Raw genomic sequence first — 16,522 nt, 5'->3', positions numbered from 1 at the left:
TTTAGAAACTAGGGCTAGACTCTAGGGTGCACAATGCCAAATTATTTATGTTGCATTATGAGCATATTGGTCGAGTGCTTGTGTTGTTAGGGGAATGTTGACACCTTGTTAATGAATTATAAAATGAAATAATTTTTTGAAAATTGTGTATTCTATTTTTTGAAAGTTGAAAAAGTATTATTTTTAACGTAAAACTTGACCTTTCTTTCTACATTTAGTTTGTTATTTTTAGTGCTTAAATTAGTAACAGATCACGAGTCCATTCATTTGTAATTGACATATAATATTGATATTATAAAATGAAAAAAAAAACCATTAATATTTTGGAAATATCATCATTAATTTTATGTTTTTATAAATTATTATTTATTTTATATGTAAAAATTTATTGAAATATTTAGACCGCATCCGATTGTATATTTTATGTACCTATAGATGCAGAGACATATTTTTATCCATCATTACCACGTTCAAATCAACACGAGACCAACATTTGCATTTACAACTGATGCATACTTGATAAAGGTGTGAGATCTAAAACAATTCAAAAAATTGTACTAATTGATATGTTTGAGGAGTTAAAAACTCAAGAAGGCTAACTTTTGATGAATCTTCCCTTTTTGGACTCAAAACCCATAAATAGAATGTGGTTGGCATTTAAAAAAAAAAAAGTTAAATATGTTTTTGGTCCCTATAAATATATCAACTTTTCGTTTTAGTCCCTTTAAAATTTTCCTTCAACTTTTAGTCCTTATAAAATTTTCAATTACTACTTTTGGTACCTATTTTTAATTTAATTTTTGTATTTTTTAATAAAATTGTACAGAAATGTGTAAAATATTCTAAAAAAATTAGAATTTTTAAACAAAACACAAATTAAATACGCATTTTTAACCGTAAAATATATAAAAATTCATATTAAATTCATGATTTGTTAAAAAATTCAAAAAAAAATTTGAAGTGATTCTTATAATATTTTGAATTTTTATGAAAAATTTTATTAAAAAATATGAATTCTAGATATGAGTTTACTTCAAAAGAGGGACCAAAAGTGAAGATTGAAAATTTTATAGGGACTAAAAGTTGAAGGAAAATTTTAGAGGGACTAAAACGAAAAGTTGATATATTTATAGGGACTAAAAACATATTTAACCAAAAAAAAAAAAAAAACTTTATCGTTTTAACTTTTACATGAAGAAAAAAAACTGACCTAAATTTGGTCTACTACAAGATAGACCAAAATTAACAATCTTCTTAGTGTCTCAAAATTCAGTAGTAGAGCATTCAGAAGGAAAGGAAAAAAAAATCAAGAAATAAAAATATTTTTTGTTCTGGTCAATAGCTTAAGATACTTCTACCCAATTTTTATGACATCATGTAAACCAATTTAAGATATTAAAATGAAAAGTTCATGTATATATCAACCACACATTGATGTATGGATCCCAATTTGCTGACCCCAAGTTATCTGCTTTGCTATCAGAACTCATAGGAAAATTAGAGATAATGAAAACTTATTTTGAAATATAATTAGATTTAGTTATGCAAAATGCTAACAAAGACTCTTACGGAATTGTTTACTTAATTAGTTAAAAAAGTAGTTTTTATTTATAAAATTGTGAATTTATAACTATAACATATGTTCTATTTGTATTTTCAAGATATATTTCTCCTTCCTTCAAAAAAAAAAGACATTTCTCCGTGCAAATTTCTTAATAATGTCGTAAGTTACTTGTTAGCATAACCTTTAATCATTTTCAAAGCAAGTTGTATGACAAGTTGATAGGTGGTCTGATGTGGTGCATTTCAAAATTGTACAAAATTAAAACAGCGAGATAAAATAGAAGGATACTCTCTTTCTAAGGAAACGTTTACAAACTTAAATGATTTATGTGTGACTGAAATAACTTAAAAACTAATGTGTGACAAACCTCAAACTTAAGGCAAACGCTACGGTAGGAGACCTCTTTAGGTCTCCTACCGTAGGAGACTTGACTTTTTTTTTTGTAAAATGGATGCAATCATTAGATTATGAAGGTCCATCTTAACTATCATGGATGTTTTACACCATATTTTTTCAAATTTGTTGTTCAGTTCACCCCTTTGTTTTCTCTCTCTGCGTTTTCTTTATCTCTCTCTACCGTGGTACCACCGCATTGTAACAGTGTTTCATCACTAGATTTGGATGCTTATTACCCAAAATAATTTCTAAAGACAACAAAAACAAACACATATTTATACTCTAATGGGATATCTTCCTACAATTCAAGAGGGTGAATTTGAGAAGGAAGAACAGTATGGTCATAAGGTGATGAAGGAACTCATAGTTCTTTAGATCTTAGAATGAATATTGATTATTATTATTATTATATCCAAATATTGTTCAGTTCACTCCTTTGTTCCTCTTAACGATTTTCAACTCTCAGCAATTATAATGACGGAGAAAGAGAAGAATGTGAATGCTTTGTAGAAAATAGATCTAACAATTGATTGTTTTTTTTTTCTTTTCATTTTGGGTCCAAATACATGGAAGAAGAAGATCGGTGTCAACAATTGATAGAGAAATCTGTTGAAGATTAGCGTGTTTGACAGAGAAAGGATGAGTTAAAAAATCATGAAAGGTTGTTGTTGGTGGCGGTGGTGGGCGGATAATCAGAAACATGGAGGGAGAGAGAGAATGATGATGGAATGTAAAAAGAATGTAGTGTTGAGAGAGTACGGTAGGAGACCTATTCACATCTCCTACCGTAAACGCCGCCCAAACTTAAATGTTACAAACCTCAAACTTAAAGGATCTTTAGTGTAATTTATCCTTTTTTTTTTTTTTCATTGATGGTTTATAGTAGAGAAGAAGAGGAGTTAATGACCCAATACGGAGGCTGCAAAAAAATTATTGGCTGAGTCGGAAATTTTTCTCACTTGGGTGTAACAACTTCATCGTTGAAAATTCAATGTCAAGGAACTAATCAGGAAACATCAGAGATAGAAATGATATTGAAATTGGGACCGGAGATAGATCCTATGATGCACAATGCCAAATTATTTATGTTGAATTATGAGCACATTGGTCATGTGTTTTTGTTGTTCTTAGTGTGTCAATCTCAAATAATTTGGAGCTAACGTGATAGTTTAAGATACTTCTACGCAATTTTTATGACACCAAGTGAAATAATTGAAGTTATTAAATTTGAAAAGTCATTACATATAGTCAAGTTTAGTGATTCATCCCACAAGTCGTAGAAATATTATAGATAATGATAACAATTTGAAATTAAGCTGGACATGACATAGTATTAGTTTTGCTTATTTGAAAATCATATGAAATTACAATGAGAGCTAATGTTGGCCTCCTCCAATCACGGAGTCATTGTTTTGACATTTAAGATGGTAATATTAAGCCTAAATTACGAGGTTTTAAGTTTGACGTTTGTAAAAGATAGATCCTTTACCCCATATCACAAATAAATCTTTTAAGTTTGAAGTGTGTATCGTATTGGATTTTAAGTTATTTTGATGACACATAATAAAGTTTGACAAATAGTAAAAGAGTAAATAGTCAATTTTCCCTCTGAAATTGTAAGTTTCGTCAATTACTCCCGAAATTAACAAAACTTCAATTACCTCCTTGAAATTGCATAACGTTAATCAATTTACCCCTCCGTCAAATTTTTCTATTAACAGTTTACGATTATGATCAAATACCCCCCTGAAATTTTGCACTTATGTGCAAAATGCCCCCTAAATTTAAAAATTTACATTTTTTTCTTACCAAAAATCATACATTTAAATCTTCAAGTAGTATATTGTACCTATTGTCATAAAAATTCTATCCATAAGAAAATGAATGAATATATGTCAAAGAAATCATGGTTTTATCATGTGCAGCCTTTTCATTCATATTTCATATTTATCAATAAGGAGCAAAATAATTTTTTTACAAAGAAGGTAAAACTAAAAACCAAACATTAAAAAAATATCAAGCTATTGAAATAAACCAAGACAAGAATGCCATAGCAGCTGAAAATTGATATCTATCACATAACTTTGTAGTACAATGTGATCTATCAGCTTCATGCAGAAGACCTATGACATAATCTATTTAATATGTTGCGGCTAATAGATATGACATTTCCTGCATTATAAAAATTATATCATTAATTAAGTTGCAAATTCACAAACCTAAGTCTTGTTTCTTCTTCCTTCTGCATATATTAACCTATGAATTTTCTTTACGGACACACAATTATCAAAGACTTGTGTACTTTTTGATTGCATACTCTAACATAATTACCAACTTGCGTAAAAAAAAGTCTTCTATATATGTATATATTTAAAACACATGAGAGTAACATACCTCCCATAAAGATTTATATGACCAATAGCTGCATAAACATACATTCCATACATATTTATATGATCAATAATTGTTAATTTGTTTGCCTTTAATATCTTGAGTCAGGGATAAAAAGAAAAAAAAAATCAAGTTTAGAAGACATTTTGCACATAAGTGCAAAATTTCAAAGTGGCATTTGATCATAACCGTAAACAGTTATCAGAAAAATTTAACGGAGGGGGTAAATTGATTAACGTTATGCAATTTCAGGGAGGGTAATTGAAATTTTGTTAATTTCAAGGGATAATTGACAAAACCTACAATTTCAGAGGAGAAATTGACTATTTACTCATTCTAACACATTTGTTTCCTCTTGTTTTTGTCCAACAAATATCAATAAAGTCATGGTAAGGACAGTGAGGTTCTCCTGGCAGTCATCATTGATGTTTTGAACGATTTAAAAAAGCTTATATTCAAACATGACCAACAAGTTTTCAGATATTAATACATTAATATACATGGTTATTAGTAATACTTAAAAAGACCAATTCGTTTATTATATTTCATAATTTTATTATATTCAAGTAAAATTAAGTGACAAATATATCTATACAATTTTATATGTTGTATTTGATTTTTTTGGTGAACAAGCATAAAGACTTCAAGGCCACATTGGTCGGGTGTAAAACTATATCTATAGTATACACGGAAATACAAAATACATTTCAAATTCAAATAACTAAAATGGGGTTTTAAAATGATTTTGTGAATGAGATGTAAAACGAATAACAATATATGCCACCATGTAGAAGCATTGTTCGCATATAAATTTGATTGGAACAAACCAAGAGATTATGGTGGCAACAATTTATGTAGCTTAGGTTTATGTTATGCACTGATGTATGAACTAATCAGCACAAGACCGTCTAAGCACAGAACAACTTGAATGTATTGGTTAAACCCTTACATAGCACAAACAATTACAATAGCACAAAAAATGGTTCGATTTAGAGAAATGTTCATCATTCTGCAATGAATCCCCCAGGACGAGCAACCACGAAGGGAATTTGATTCTAGAGAAAATGAAGAGTAATCTGGCACATGCTTTGAACTGACGGGCTATGATAGAAGCACAAAAGTCTTCGAAATGTGCAGTGTAAAACAATAAAAAGCGCAAAATAAATTGAATGAGAGAATACCACAAGGAAAAAAAACAAGTTTGAATCTATATACACAAGTACATTTATTGACACAAGATTACTAACAGGTTTTGTTCACATTTTCTTTTCAATGAGTATTTGGCAGCCCTAAGTTTCAATCGCCCAACTCATGTTAGAAGAGACAGTCAGGCCAACAGCGTTCCCAAAATAAGAACGGTTCAAATATACAAAGTTGCACATATATTTTTCAGAATGATTATGTTGATTAGCAATACCCTATATGGCTAAAAAATAAAGAAAATATCAGATTAAACATGTACATTTACATGAAAAACAAAAGGCAGCGTCAAATAGCTTCATTTGTGTATACTGTTTAGTAGTACAATTCAGATCTCAAAGTTGGTAGGATCTTTTTCCCTTTCAAGTTGCCCATATTCGCAAAAAGATAAACCTGAAATTTATAAAGCAAGTTAGTATACCTTTTCTGGCAAGATTCAGCACTTCCTCCCCACCACCAGTAAAATACTACTCAATTTGTTCAGCAGTTAGGAACTACAAAACCAGGTTATGTTTGTAATTATATACAATGCATCAATTTGTATGGGTAAATTTCACAGATATCAGCAACTAAAATGTATGCAAGTAAAACTATTAATAAAACCTAAACTTGCCACGAAAATTTCATGCACAACAAGTAATCTCAACCAGTCATAATTGTCTTCTGTTTTTGTGACAGACTAACATGCTATAAAGCTCTACATGGAATGATTAAGTGGCAAGTAGGCCATAATAGATTTTTCAGCAAGATAAAAAATACTGGTATTGAGATTTTAAGATGCAGGAGTGCAGTATAAGTTGCACATCACAACAAGAAAACTTATATTCCACTGAATTATTATAAACTAGTTTCGGAAAAGGTATTCATCTAACAGCCATAAAACTTCAGATATATGTTTACAATATGCATAATCCAAACAGAGCCAGTCTAACCTTAGTTAAGATGTGCCCTGAGCCCTTGACACAAGAATGCAGATGTAAAAGAGAAGTGGTTTGAGTGGGTTCTAACATGGACTTAGGGTTGCCAGTTGGACCTCACACCTCACTATCTGCATTAGTTGGATAGTACTCCACAAAACTGCATTCCGTAGATAGAACCTGCTATCAAAATTATCATTATCTAATGTATGACAAAATTTTGCAGACAGAAATACACTGTAAATATGCAATGAAGCACGAACCCAAGAAAGTCAATTATAACTTGATTGATAAATTTTATTGTCTTATTTTGACACTTTCAATCTCTACAACAACTATAGAGAAAGCTTTTTCAGCAATACAAATTTTCAAGACAAGTCTCAAACAAAAATAGATGATGCATTTATTGCAAATAATTCATTTGTTTACATTGAAAAAGACATTGCTAGTATATTTAATTATAAATATATTTGACTCCTTGAAACATCGTCAAGTTCAGCTTTACTAAAATATATCTAGTTTTCAAACACCGTTTCTAAAATATAGTCCTGAAATATAAACAAAAAGGGTATCTGAAAAGTTGATGTATCTAATCCTAATTTTTAAACTAGTACATCAACTTTTCAAACACCGTTTTTGCTTATATTTCATTCAGGAGGGAATACATTGCTAAATTAGCACACATATAATGCATATTTAATGCGTTAATCTCAAATATCAAACTTAGGTGGTTCAACTTCACTAAAAATTATGCCCTGATTGGATTGGATTGGCTTATTTGAACTTATCTAGTGCCATAAGATTTGTGAGAATTTTGAGATAATTTATGAAAACAGCTCAAGATATAGTTGTTCTTAGAGATTGATATTTGAGAGTAAAGAATTAAATATTAATTAAATATATGCTAATTTACCAATGTACTGAATTTTTTCAGATCACAATTGTCTCGCTATAAAAAGTCGAATATTGAGCCCTATTTTTTCTTTTCAGTTCACAAGGTGAGTTTCAAAACTAAAGATAGTCCTCTACCCCTCTTCGTTTAAAAAAGAAATAATCAGGCAAGAATGAAACAGCAATTGTTGCTAAATTATCAACCCAAATTATCCATAAACATTAGAAATGCAATTTGAAAGGACAGATGCAAGAAAACAATACCTTCCTAGGATATATACACAGGGATGTTTAAATAACTCGTGTCACCGCATCATATTTCTCCACTTGTCCTTCAGATCAACCTTAAATAGTAAAATTGAAGTGTTATTAACAGCACAAGTTCAGAAAGAAATAACAGTCTTTTGTGCATAGATTACATACTCCATTTCTATATTCAAATATGGTGCTGTAAAAGTCTAGGATTGTCCTCCAGTTTCCTTCTCCAAACCTGCATAAGAAATATAGTGAATGAAACATGAAATCATAATATATGAAACTGGCAACAAGTTCATTAACTTTCCACTTCAAGTATAACTTGCATCCATGATAGCTCACTAGAAAATCTATGGTTTGACTAGTTTTAAAAAAAAAAACATACATTCTTACACCAGCCCTTAGCGTCTCTTCTTCCAAGGAAGTCCATTTCCTTTTCTTCCTTCTTGGCAGACTTTGTTGCGGTAAGTTCTCTATTGAATCATCCCACTGCAAAAAGAAGGAAATAACTAATATGCCAATGCCCAATAGAAAGCACATATACAAGTACAAACTTAGTGAACACCACAACAACCAAAAGAAACCACCAAACACAAGAGACTCTTAACCATCTAAATGATAATAAAAAACAACAGTTGAGGGTGAACATCTGCAGAATCCACAGGCCACTGGTGGCATATTTTAAGACCATGATTCAACACATTGCATTTATGGCAGCTTTCATATCCGCACACAAGTGCAGTCAGTCACTACTGCATCAACGCCAATTTTGTGTAATGGTTCGTAATTTTAGTAATGGCAGCAGTATTTAAAACAGTGGTGGGAAATCTTTTGAAAGAAGAACTTCCTCCAAGAGACAGCAAGCATCATCAAAAATATATCTTTTACAAGACAGCAACCTTTAGGCCCTTAGTGAGAACATATGAATATAATAAGTAATCCACCCCCAGATTAGAACAGATAATTACATAGGTTATTACCTCGTATGTTTGAGCATAACTTGCCCGTCGCATTAAGTTCGGGCGACGATCATTACTATAGTTGGGGCGACTACCATTACTACAGTTAGGGCGATCACTACTACAAGGAACAGAAGGCTCCTTGGCAAAATTGGCATCATTAGGCTGATATGGTACAATAGTCTTGCATGCATCTGAATCTCGTACATCTACATGTTCACTCTGCTTTTCACTGGCTGGCCTGCGATTTATATCTTTTGTAGCCAATTTGGATCTTACGGCTTCAGATGTGTGCAATGCATCAGGAAGAGGATCTTTGACCAATGCTTTTAGCTCCAAAGAACTTGATTTAAGGGACTCCCGAAGTTTCTTCACATCAGCACTACGCAGATTTTCATATTTAGTCGAAAAATTTATCGGCCTCGCTTCCTCATCACCAGAGAGTTTAACTCCCCTGTGTCTTGTTTGTAGTGCAGAGTGCTTGCGTTTGAGCTGACCATTGTCTTTCCGAATTTCTATTGGAGAAACAGATATAGTTAAAAGAATGTAAATAATAATCAAATCGGCGATCAATTGTTGAGAAGAATCATAAGAATTTCTATTGGAGAAACAGATATAGTTAAAAGAATGTAAATAATAATCAAATAGGCGTAGGCATATCAATTGTTGAGAAGTATCATAAACTTGTGTGTTATCTAAACTTGTTTTGAATAAAGATTGAACAATTCTTTCCAACAAACATAAAAATGTTTGTCTAAACATGACATTGATATCATGTGGCAACAGTCTTGCAATGAGTAGGGAATAAGAAGGAAAAAAACTCCGTAGTTTTAATTGGTAGTAACAAAACCTTAAAAGGTAACACAAACAAAGTAAGGAGATACTGTGTGGCCATTGAAGATTAAAATTTTATAACCCAAAACAATCAAATGACAGATCTATTTTCTTTGAGGGAAAGTGTGTGACGAAAGTATAATTTCTCAAGCACTAAAATTACCCATATCCACTTAAACAATGACTATTGAATAAATAGTGCATATATCGAGAACATGGTTGCAATTAAAACAAAGAAAACCTTATAAAACACACAAGAGAAACTCAGATTATGCAGCACAAAAATCCATATAGCGAGATTCATGATTAAAATGCTACTCTAACCACTTATGCAATTACTTAAACCTTTAGGATTTCAAATACACTCAAATTTTACAGAAATTTAAATCCAAACTTACAAAAATAACAATTTAAATTTACTACCAATAATAACAATTTAAATCATTATCATCAAAACTTACAAAGACACTCAAATTTTACAGAAATTCTAAACTTTTAAAATCTCCAAGTATTATTTTGAGGAAATTGAAACAAAAAATTAAATAAAAAACAGACCTTTATCTCTCATTCCAGAAGTGCGAACTCTCGCTTCCAATTGTTCATTGCCACGATTTCCATCCATCAATTCTACACCATCGTCACCATCAACATTATCATTCACATCGTCACCATCATCATTCATTTTCTCCTTTCCCAAACCTTCTAACCTCCCATCACGCTTCCTTAAATCTTCACCCTCTTCAGCAATTTCACAAACACCTTCAGGAGGCAAACCCTTATAAAAATTCTAATATCCTTACTTAAACAATGACTAATGAATAAATCGCGCATATACTGAGAAATTTTTGGCAAGCAAAAACAAAGATACCCTTATAAAACACACAAGAGAGACTCATTTTGCATCATAAAAATCCATACCTAGTTTAATTTAATGATTAAAATGCTACTCTCACCACTTATGCAGCTACTCAAACCCTTCAAATACACACTATTGTTTACCGATAATTATAATGTAAATCATTGCCATCAAACCTTACACAGCAAACACTAACATTTAACAGAAAATCCAAACTTTTCAACTCTCAAACATTAGTTTTGAAGTGATTTAAACAAATAATAAATAAAAAACACACCTTTATCTCCCATTCTAGATGTACCAGCTCTTTGTTCCACTTCCTGATTCGCATCAACAGAAGTACCAACTCTCTCTTCCAACTCCTCATTGCCATGATTTTCACCCATCATTGTCTCATCGTCATTATCATCACTATCATCAACAATATCATTCACATTATCATTCTCATCATCATTCATTTTCTCTTTCCCCAAACCTTCTAACCTCCCATTACGCCTCCTCGACATTCCACCACCCAAGCCATTCTCTTCCAATTGCCGATTACCATGATTTTCACCCATTGCTACATCATCATCATTCGCTTTCGCTTTCCCCAAACCTTCTAACAACCTTCTACTCCCCTCAGCAGCATTTTCACAAACACCTCCCGGACACAAACCATTCCCCTTCGAAACCATCGCAATCAAATCAAGAAACGAATCCCCCATACTCCCCCACGCTTCCTTCAAAAACCTCTTCACTTCAATAACCGCATCTCTCCTCGTATTCAACCCCACCAACCTCTCCGCAACCCTAACATCCCAAAGCGCACCTTCAATCTCTTCCCCCCACTGCACAAACCCATCCGACACCAACCCACTCCCTCTCCTTCCCCTCCAAATCCTCCTCACCGCCGAAAAATACTCACCAGACGGATCCTCCGGCGAATTAATCAAATACTTCACCGTACATTCCACCGCAACAGCACAGTAAGCACTCTGAAACGCATTCGAGATAGAAACTCCGTCGTCGCGGTAAATCTCTTCCAAATGTTCGAGGATTTGGAGAGAGGCTTCGGAGATTGAAGCGTTGAGGATGTGGGTTTGAAGTACGCGGAGGAGGAGGGTTTTTTTGAGACGCGAATCGGCGCCGGAGAGTGGAAGTAGGGTTAGGGTTTTTTGAATTAGGGGATCGGGTACGGTGGTGTTACGGAGGAGGAATTCCATTATCCAGTTTGAGATGTTTTCGTTCATTTTTTGTGTTTCATCGAAGATTTTGGGGGTTTTGTTGTTTGTAACATTGATCTCATGTTTTGGAATGAAGTTTTGAATCTAAGAACTCCTATTCTAGTTTTTATTTTTTATTTTTTTTATGAAGTGATTATCTTTTTCGTCGTTTAATTTATACATGTCGGTCAATTTTATCCTCAAATTATTCGAAATAGTTAAAATACTCTTGAATTTTATAAATATTGATCGATTTTGTCCTACTGTCAAGTGTCATTGTTGACGTGTGATGTTAAGTGCTGACGTGAATTGACAACTCAAATGCACGTATTTAAGGACGGAATTGATCGAAAATTATTAAAACAAAAATTGGACTATTTTTAAAATGAAAGTCATTATAAATGTTTACATTGTCAAATTGATCCCAAAATTATTCAATATAAATTTAGATAGTTTTTGAATTATGTCACTAAAAATTAAGATGGTCTTTGATCCATGAATTATTTATCTTAACTATCAAATTGATACTTAATATTGTCAAATAAATGCTAAAAATAAAAAGAATATGTTTAAGGGAACTTCTACGGTACACCCGCAAATTAAGGTGTATTGGTACTCCTATTTCAAAAATCTTTAAATTAACTATTATTTTTATGGAATAAAGAGATATTTGTTGATATTTATATTTTAGAAAATGTCATTTCATAAGAAAAAAATGTCATTTCATTGTTTATAAAAATCATACTAATTTTTTTTTTACATTTTATTGTAAAAATTAATCTAAATTCTCTATTATGAGTACTAAAAACTCAGAAAAATTAAATTTTATTTCGTAAACGTTTTTGGTTAATAAGATTTAATTATTATAATTATAGGTGATGGAAAACAATTTTTCTCTTCAAAAAATAACACATTTAACTATTAATTTGTTGATTGGGTGTACCAATACACTCAAATTTTTGAGTGTACCATAGAATTTGCCTATGTATAAATGTACTTTATTACATTTTCATGTTTGAAATGAAGTTTCATCTGTATTCAACGTAGCCTCAAAGGTCGTCATGCAAAAGTGTTGAAAACTACTTAAAATTCTTTTTGTTTTCTACATGAACAGCAAAAGTGTTGAAAACTACTTCAAATTCGTCATATGCTAATTTAAACATAATTTTGTATAAACAGTAAAAGTGTAATGGAAAATTCTCCAAAGAAATAAAACCACCACCCCTGACAAACACATACCAATAAAAATCATTAACACAATTAATTATAATTTCATCATCAGATAAAAGACAATATCTATCTAAATTTTGTTGATGGATTCTTTCCACCTTTGCCAACCCATTTCCCTCCACTGCTTTTATATAAAGCCACAAAGTTCTTCAGGAAATGCAATAGTGAAATTATGGCACGTAGGGGACAGATGTCGTATACGATGTCAAGATATCAAGAATGTCGAATGCAATGTCAAGACAATGTAACAACAAATACTTTCACACAATTAACCACAGTAATAAAGTAAAGTGCAAGGAAGGAAGAACAAAAGATATTTCTTGAAGACAAAACAACACCACTTCACAAAGTTAATTTAAAATCTTACCAAACTCTTGCAACACTTTCTTCCACCTCTTTATTCGTAAACATCCGCACCAAGGCAACCAAATGTTCATAAAATTTTTCCAACTCTAATACCTTTGTAGTGACTCTTGTCTATGTCACAATTACGTTGTTGATTGTTTTTCCCTCCTTGCATAAATTGCCAACTTGTTCACATAAACATATGAGCAATGATATATGAACAACTATTGTTGACAACTTTCATGACAACTTTATTTTCCTCTATTTCTATTGATTAAAAATAACAGAAAGAGAAAAAGAAAGAGAGAGAATAAAAACATAATGTGAGCATGAGAGATAAAGTTGTCCAAAAATTATTGCAAAATGATTGTACAAATATCATTTCTCTAAACATATTCCATTAAACATTTTTCTTTCTTGCTAGAAAACTTGTGATACTTCCTGCTAATGCATTGTGAGTTTAAAGGGAGATGTTAGATAATATGTTTTTGGACATTTTATTATTATAAGCTAAGGGTGTTCTAGTCTTTTAATTCTTTACTACTACCTCCGTCCCTAATTATAAGATCCTTTTGAGAAATTTTTTTGTCTCTTTTTATAAGACCCTTTTGGTATTTTCAAGTACATTAATTATTTCTTTACTAAGATACCCTTATTTATTTTGCATCTTTTTCTTCAATCAACAATAAATATTATGTTGAAAACATAAATTAACTCTCTCTCTTAAGGATAAAATTGTAAAAACAATAGTAATTACATACAAATTTAATGCTACAACCAACTTTTTTAATCTCCGTAATTTTTGCAAAAAGCTCCTATAATTAGGGACGGAGGTAGTATAAATTATCATTGAAACTCTTGCATTCAGAGCTTTTACTATTTGCATTACTGGAACCCTAATTTCTTACTGATATTCTCTTCCCGTTTTCTCTCTTTCTATATTAATCTCCATTGTTAACAACATCGACTAGAATCATTTACTTTATATAATTAAGTATTTCAAATCTATTTCGAAAGGAAAAAGCTATGTATAGCGAAAAGTTTTCTCGCGACAACACCATGACGTGTACTGTATTCAAGCCTAGTTATTATTCACACCCCCATGTATTTAGCCAACCACTCATGCATTGTGCCAAAACGCAGATCTTACGGTTCTAGTGCTTTCGTGGGTTATTTGTGAATTTGGCTTCGCTACATATAGCAAAGCTCTATTATGTTACACTTCTCTTTTCTTACTTTTTTTTTGAGGGGGAAAGGGGTACTGTTTCCTTCCTTCTATTTACTGGTTTTGCAAAGACTTATAATAAATTACATATCTTTATAAAAATATTATGGTATAGAAGGAAATTATAGGTAAAATCATATCCATAAAATTAGCATAAATGTAAAAAAATAAAAAAATAAAAAATCATAATATGTAAATGAACATTTGTTTAACGACGTTATTTTTATATCAACATTGTTTTGATTTTTAACCAATCAAAGTGAGTCATTACTCATTTGTTTTAGTTATCAACCAATCAGAGTTAAACCAATTGTCATATGTCTTTTGTAGTTGAATTGTAGATTACACACCGTCACATTTTAATATGTAAACCAGTTAGAATGTAACATGTGTCACCTTTTAATTTGTAAGCAAATCATATGTTTTAGATACAATAGAAACTCTATAAATTAATAATGTTGGGATCGGAGAAATTTATTAATTTAGAGAGTTATTAATTTATCGATAAATTAATAATTATTAATTTAAAGAGTTTTTAAGTAATTATACTGTACATACCAAACAAAAAGGCAAATTAGTCTACGTCTCTTGGAATTACGTTGCACCAAATCTTGGGACTCAATGTAAATTAATAAATATTGTATTCATATCCATTGGAAATATGACTTTTGACTTTTGAAGTGTATAGTAAATGTAAACAAGTGGAATGTTCAATGTATTCTTAAGCAAGTTTGGCATATATAAATTACATGAATGTGTTAAAAGTATTCAAACCATATCTCACTCACGAGATGGCTTCTCATCTAAAAGGTGTTGCAAAATCAACTATGTCAGATCAAATACGTAAGGAGTTGTGCGAGTACAAGAGAGATAATCCTGCAAGCACACAAAAAGACTTGCAGAGATGGCTTGAGGGAAAATTTCAGTTGAAAGTTAGTCAAGGAACAATATCAAACACACTTAAGCGGTCAAATGACTATCTCTCTGTTGAAATAGAAAAGGGAAGAGCGGAGATCAAAAGACACAAACCAGCAAAATATCCTGACATGGAGAAGGTTGTTTATGAGTGGTTTCTACAGCATCAAGAACGTGTGAATATTACAGGAGAATTAATTTTGCAGAAGGCAAGAGATACAATGAAACTCTTGTACCCTCAAACAGACTTGAACTTTAAAGGAAAACAAACAACTATTGAATCATATTTCAACAAAGTGTAATATTTTTTTTTTCAGTTTCTATGAATTATTAATTTATGATTTTTTTGGGACCGAAAATTATAAAGGGATCTCCCAAAAAATTATTATCTTATTATTTTATCGAATTATTCAATTTTTTACACTGGTCCAAGTCGGGACCGGACAAATTTATTATTTTAGAGAGTTTATTAATTTACCGAGTATTAATTTAAAGAGTTTCTACTGTATAACTGATTTTACATCATATGTTTTATGGGTTTAAAGTGTAATTTGTAAGCAAATCATTTTAGCGTCGGACTGAAACCCACACTAACAAGGTTAAAAAAGGAATTTATGACGATAAAAGAAAATTTTGTTGACTTATTTAAGGATTAATTACACAATTTTTAATGTAATAATTACTATATAATTTACTTTTTAGTAACTTTAACCAGTGCCCTAGAGACACCGGTTAGCATTTTCCATAACATCCTAAGTATCAATCAAATCTAATAGAGTCGGTGTTATTGACGCTAAAGTCAATATTATGAAGGTCAACCAAATCAAATAGATTTGGCCTAGCTGACCCTAATCGACACAAGTTTTGGCACGTAATGCTTTATTTGATATTTAGCCCAAAATACCAATAAACAAGGATAACACGTCAAATCAACCATAAAGTAATATGCAAATCTAGCTAGTTCCATATAGCAAACCGCAATCCTATTTTGCAATAAATCACATGTGTAGTAAACCACAATCCAACATAATGAACAATAAATAATATGAAAATTATAGTTAAAATCATACCCATAAATTTTGGATCTACTAATTCTATGTAATCAATCAACAACTTCATTTTCATATATTCTTTCTAGCCAAACAAAAGTTCAAAATAAACAAGAGATAGAAAATGAAATCACCTAGTTGGAACAAAATAAAAGTAAAAATTAAAAACCAAAAAAGAAATCAATCTTTAAGAAATTAGTAAAAGGGTAGTTCGTGAGAGTGTAATTGATAACTCATGTGAACAAAAAAAAAAAATCATAGAACAAAAGCCCTGAAAATTAGAAAACAAA

The 16,522-nt window shown here is 31.2% G+C and overlaps 1 protein-coding gene across 3 annotated transcripts; it reads right to left on the bottom strand.

The window, feature by feature from the left end:
- Nucleotides 1-5,103: 5,103 nt before the first annotated feature.
- Nucleotides 5,104-11,575, bottom strand: LOC25491076 (uncharacterized). 3 transcript variants are annotated; one of them, XM_039831333.1, is made up of 8 exons: nucleotides 10,541-11,575; nucleotides 9,963-10,166; nucleotides 8,595-9,088; nucleotides 8,000-8,103; nucleotides 7,783-7,849; nucleotides 7,624-7,703; nucleotides 6,484-6,648; nucleotides 5,104-5,473 (listed from the first exon to the last, which is right to left on the bottom strand). In XM_039831333.1, the coding sequence occupies exons 1-6, from the start codon at nucleotides 11,493-11,495 to the stop codon at nucleotides 7,665-7,667; spliced, it is 1,863 nt and encodes a 620-aa protein (XP_039687267.1). In that variant the 5' UTR covers nucleotides 11,496-11,575; the 3' UTR covers nucleotides 5,104-5,473; nucleotides 6,484-6,648; nucleotides 7,624-7,664. The 3 variants fall into 3 exon arrangements, with proteins under 3 accessions (XP_039687267.1, XP_013460445.1, XP_024635390.1); XM_013604991.3 differs by lacking the exon at nucleotides 5,104-5,473 and adding an exon at nucleotides 5,539-5,944; XM_024779622.2 differs by lacking the exon at nucleotides 5,104-5,473 and adding an exon at nucleotides 5,539-5,944 and having other exon boundaries at nucleotides 6,484-6,628.
- Between the last annotated feature and the right edge of the window lie 4,947 nt (nucleotides 11,576-16,522).

This window comes from Medicago truncatula, chromosome 3, assembly GCF_003473485.1.
Source record: "Medicago truncatula cultivar Jemalong A17 chromosome 3, MtrunA17r5.0-ANR, whole genome shotgun sequence".
NCBI lineage: Eukaryota > Viridiplantae > Streptophyta > Magnoliopsida > Fabales > Fabaceae > Medicago > Medicago truncatula.
This window is presented reverse-complemented; position numbering and strand designations above follow the sequence as displayed.

Bases quoted from the DNA above. Each gene is read 5' to 3' on its own strand.
- LOC25491076 (XM_039831333.1), bottom strand. From the start codon at position 11,495: ATGAACGAAAACATCTCAAACTGGATAATGGAATTCCTCCTCCGTAAC. The intron at 7,850-7,999 runs GTATGTTTTTTT...TTTCTTATGCAG, and splicing joins CTAAGGGCTGGTGTAAGAAT to GTTTGGAGAAGGAAACTGGA. The intron at 7,704-7,782 runs GTATGTAATCTA...TTACTATTTAAG, and splicing joins TATTTGAATATAGAAATGGA to GTTGATCTGAAGGACAAGTG.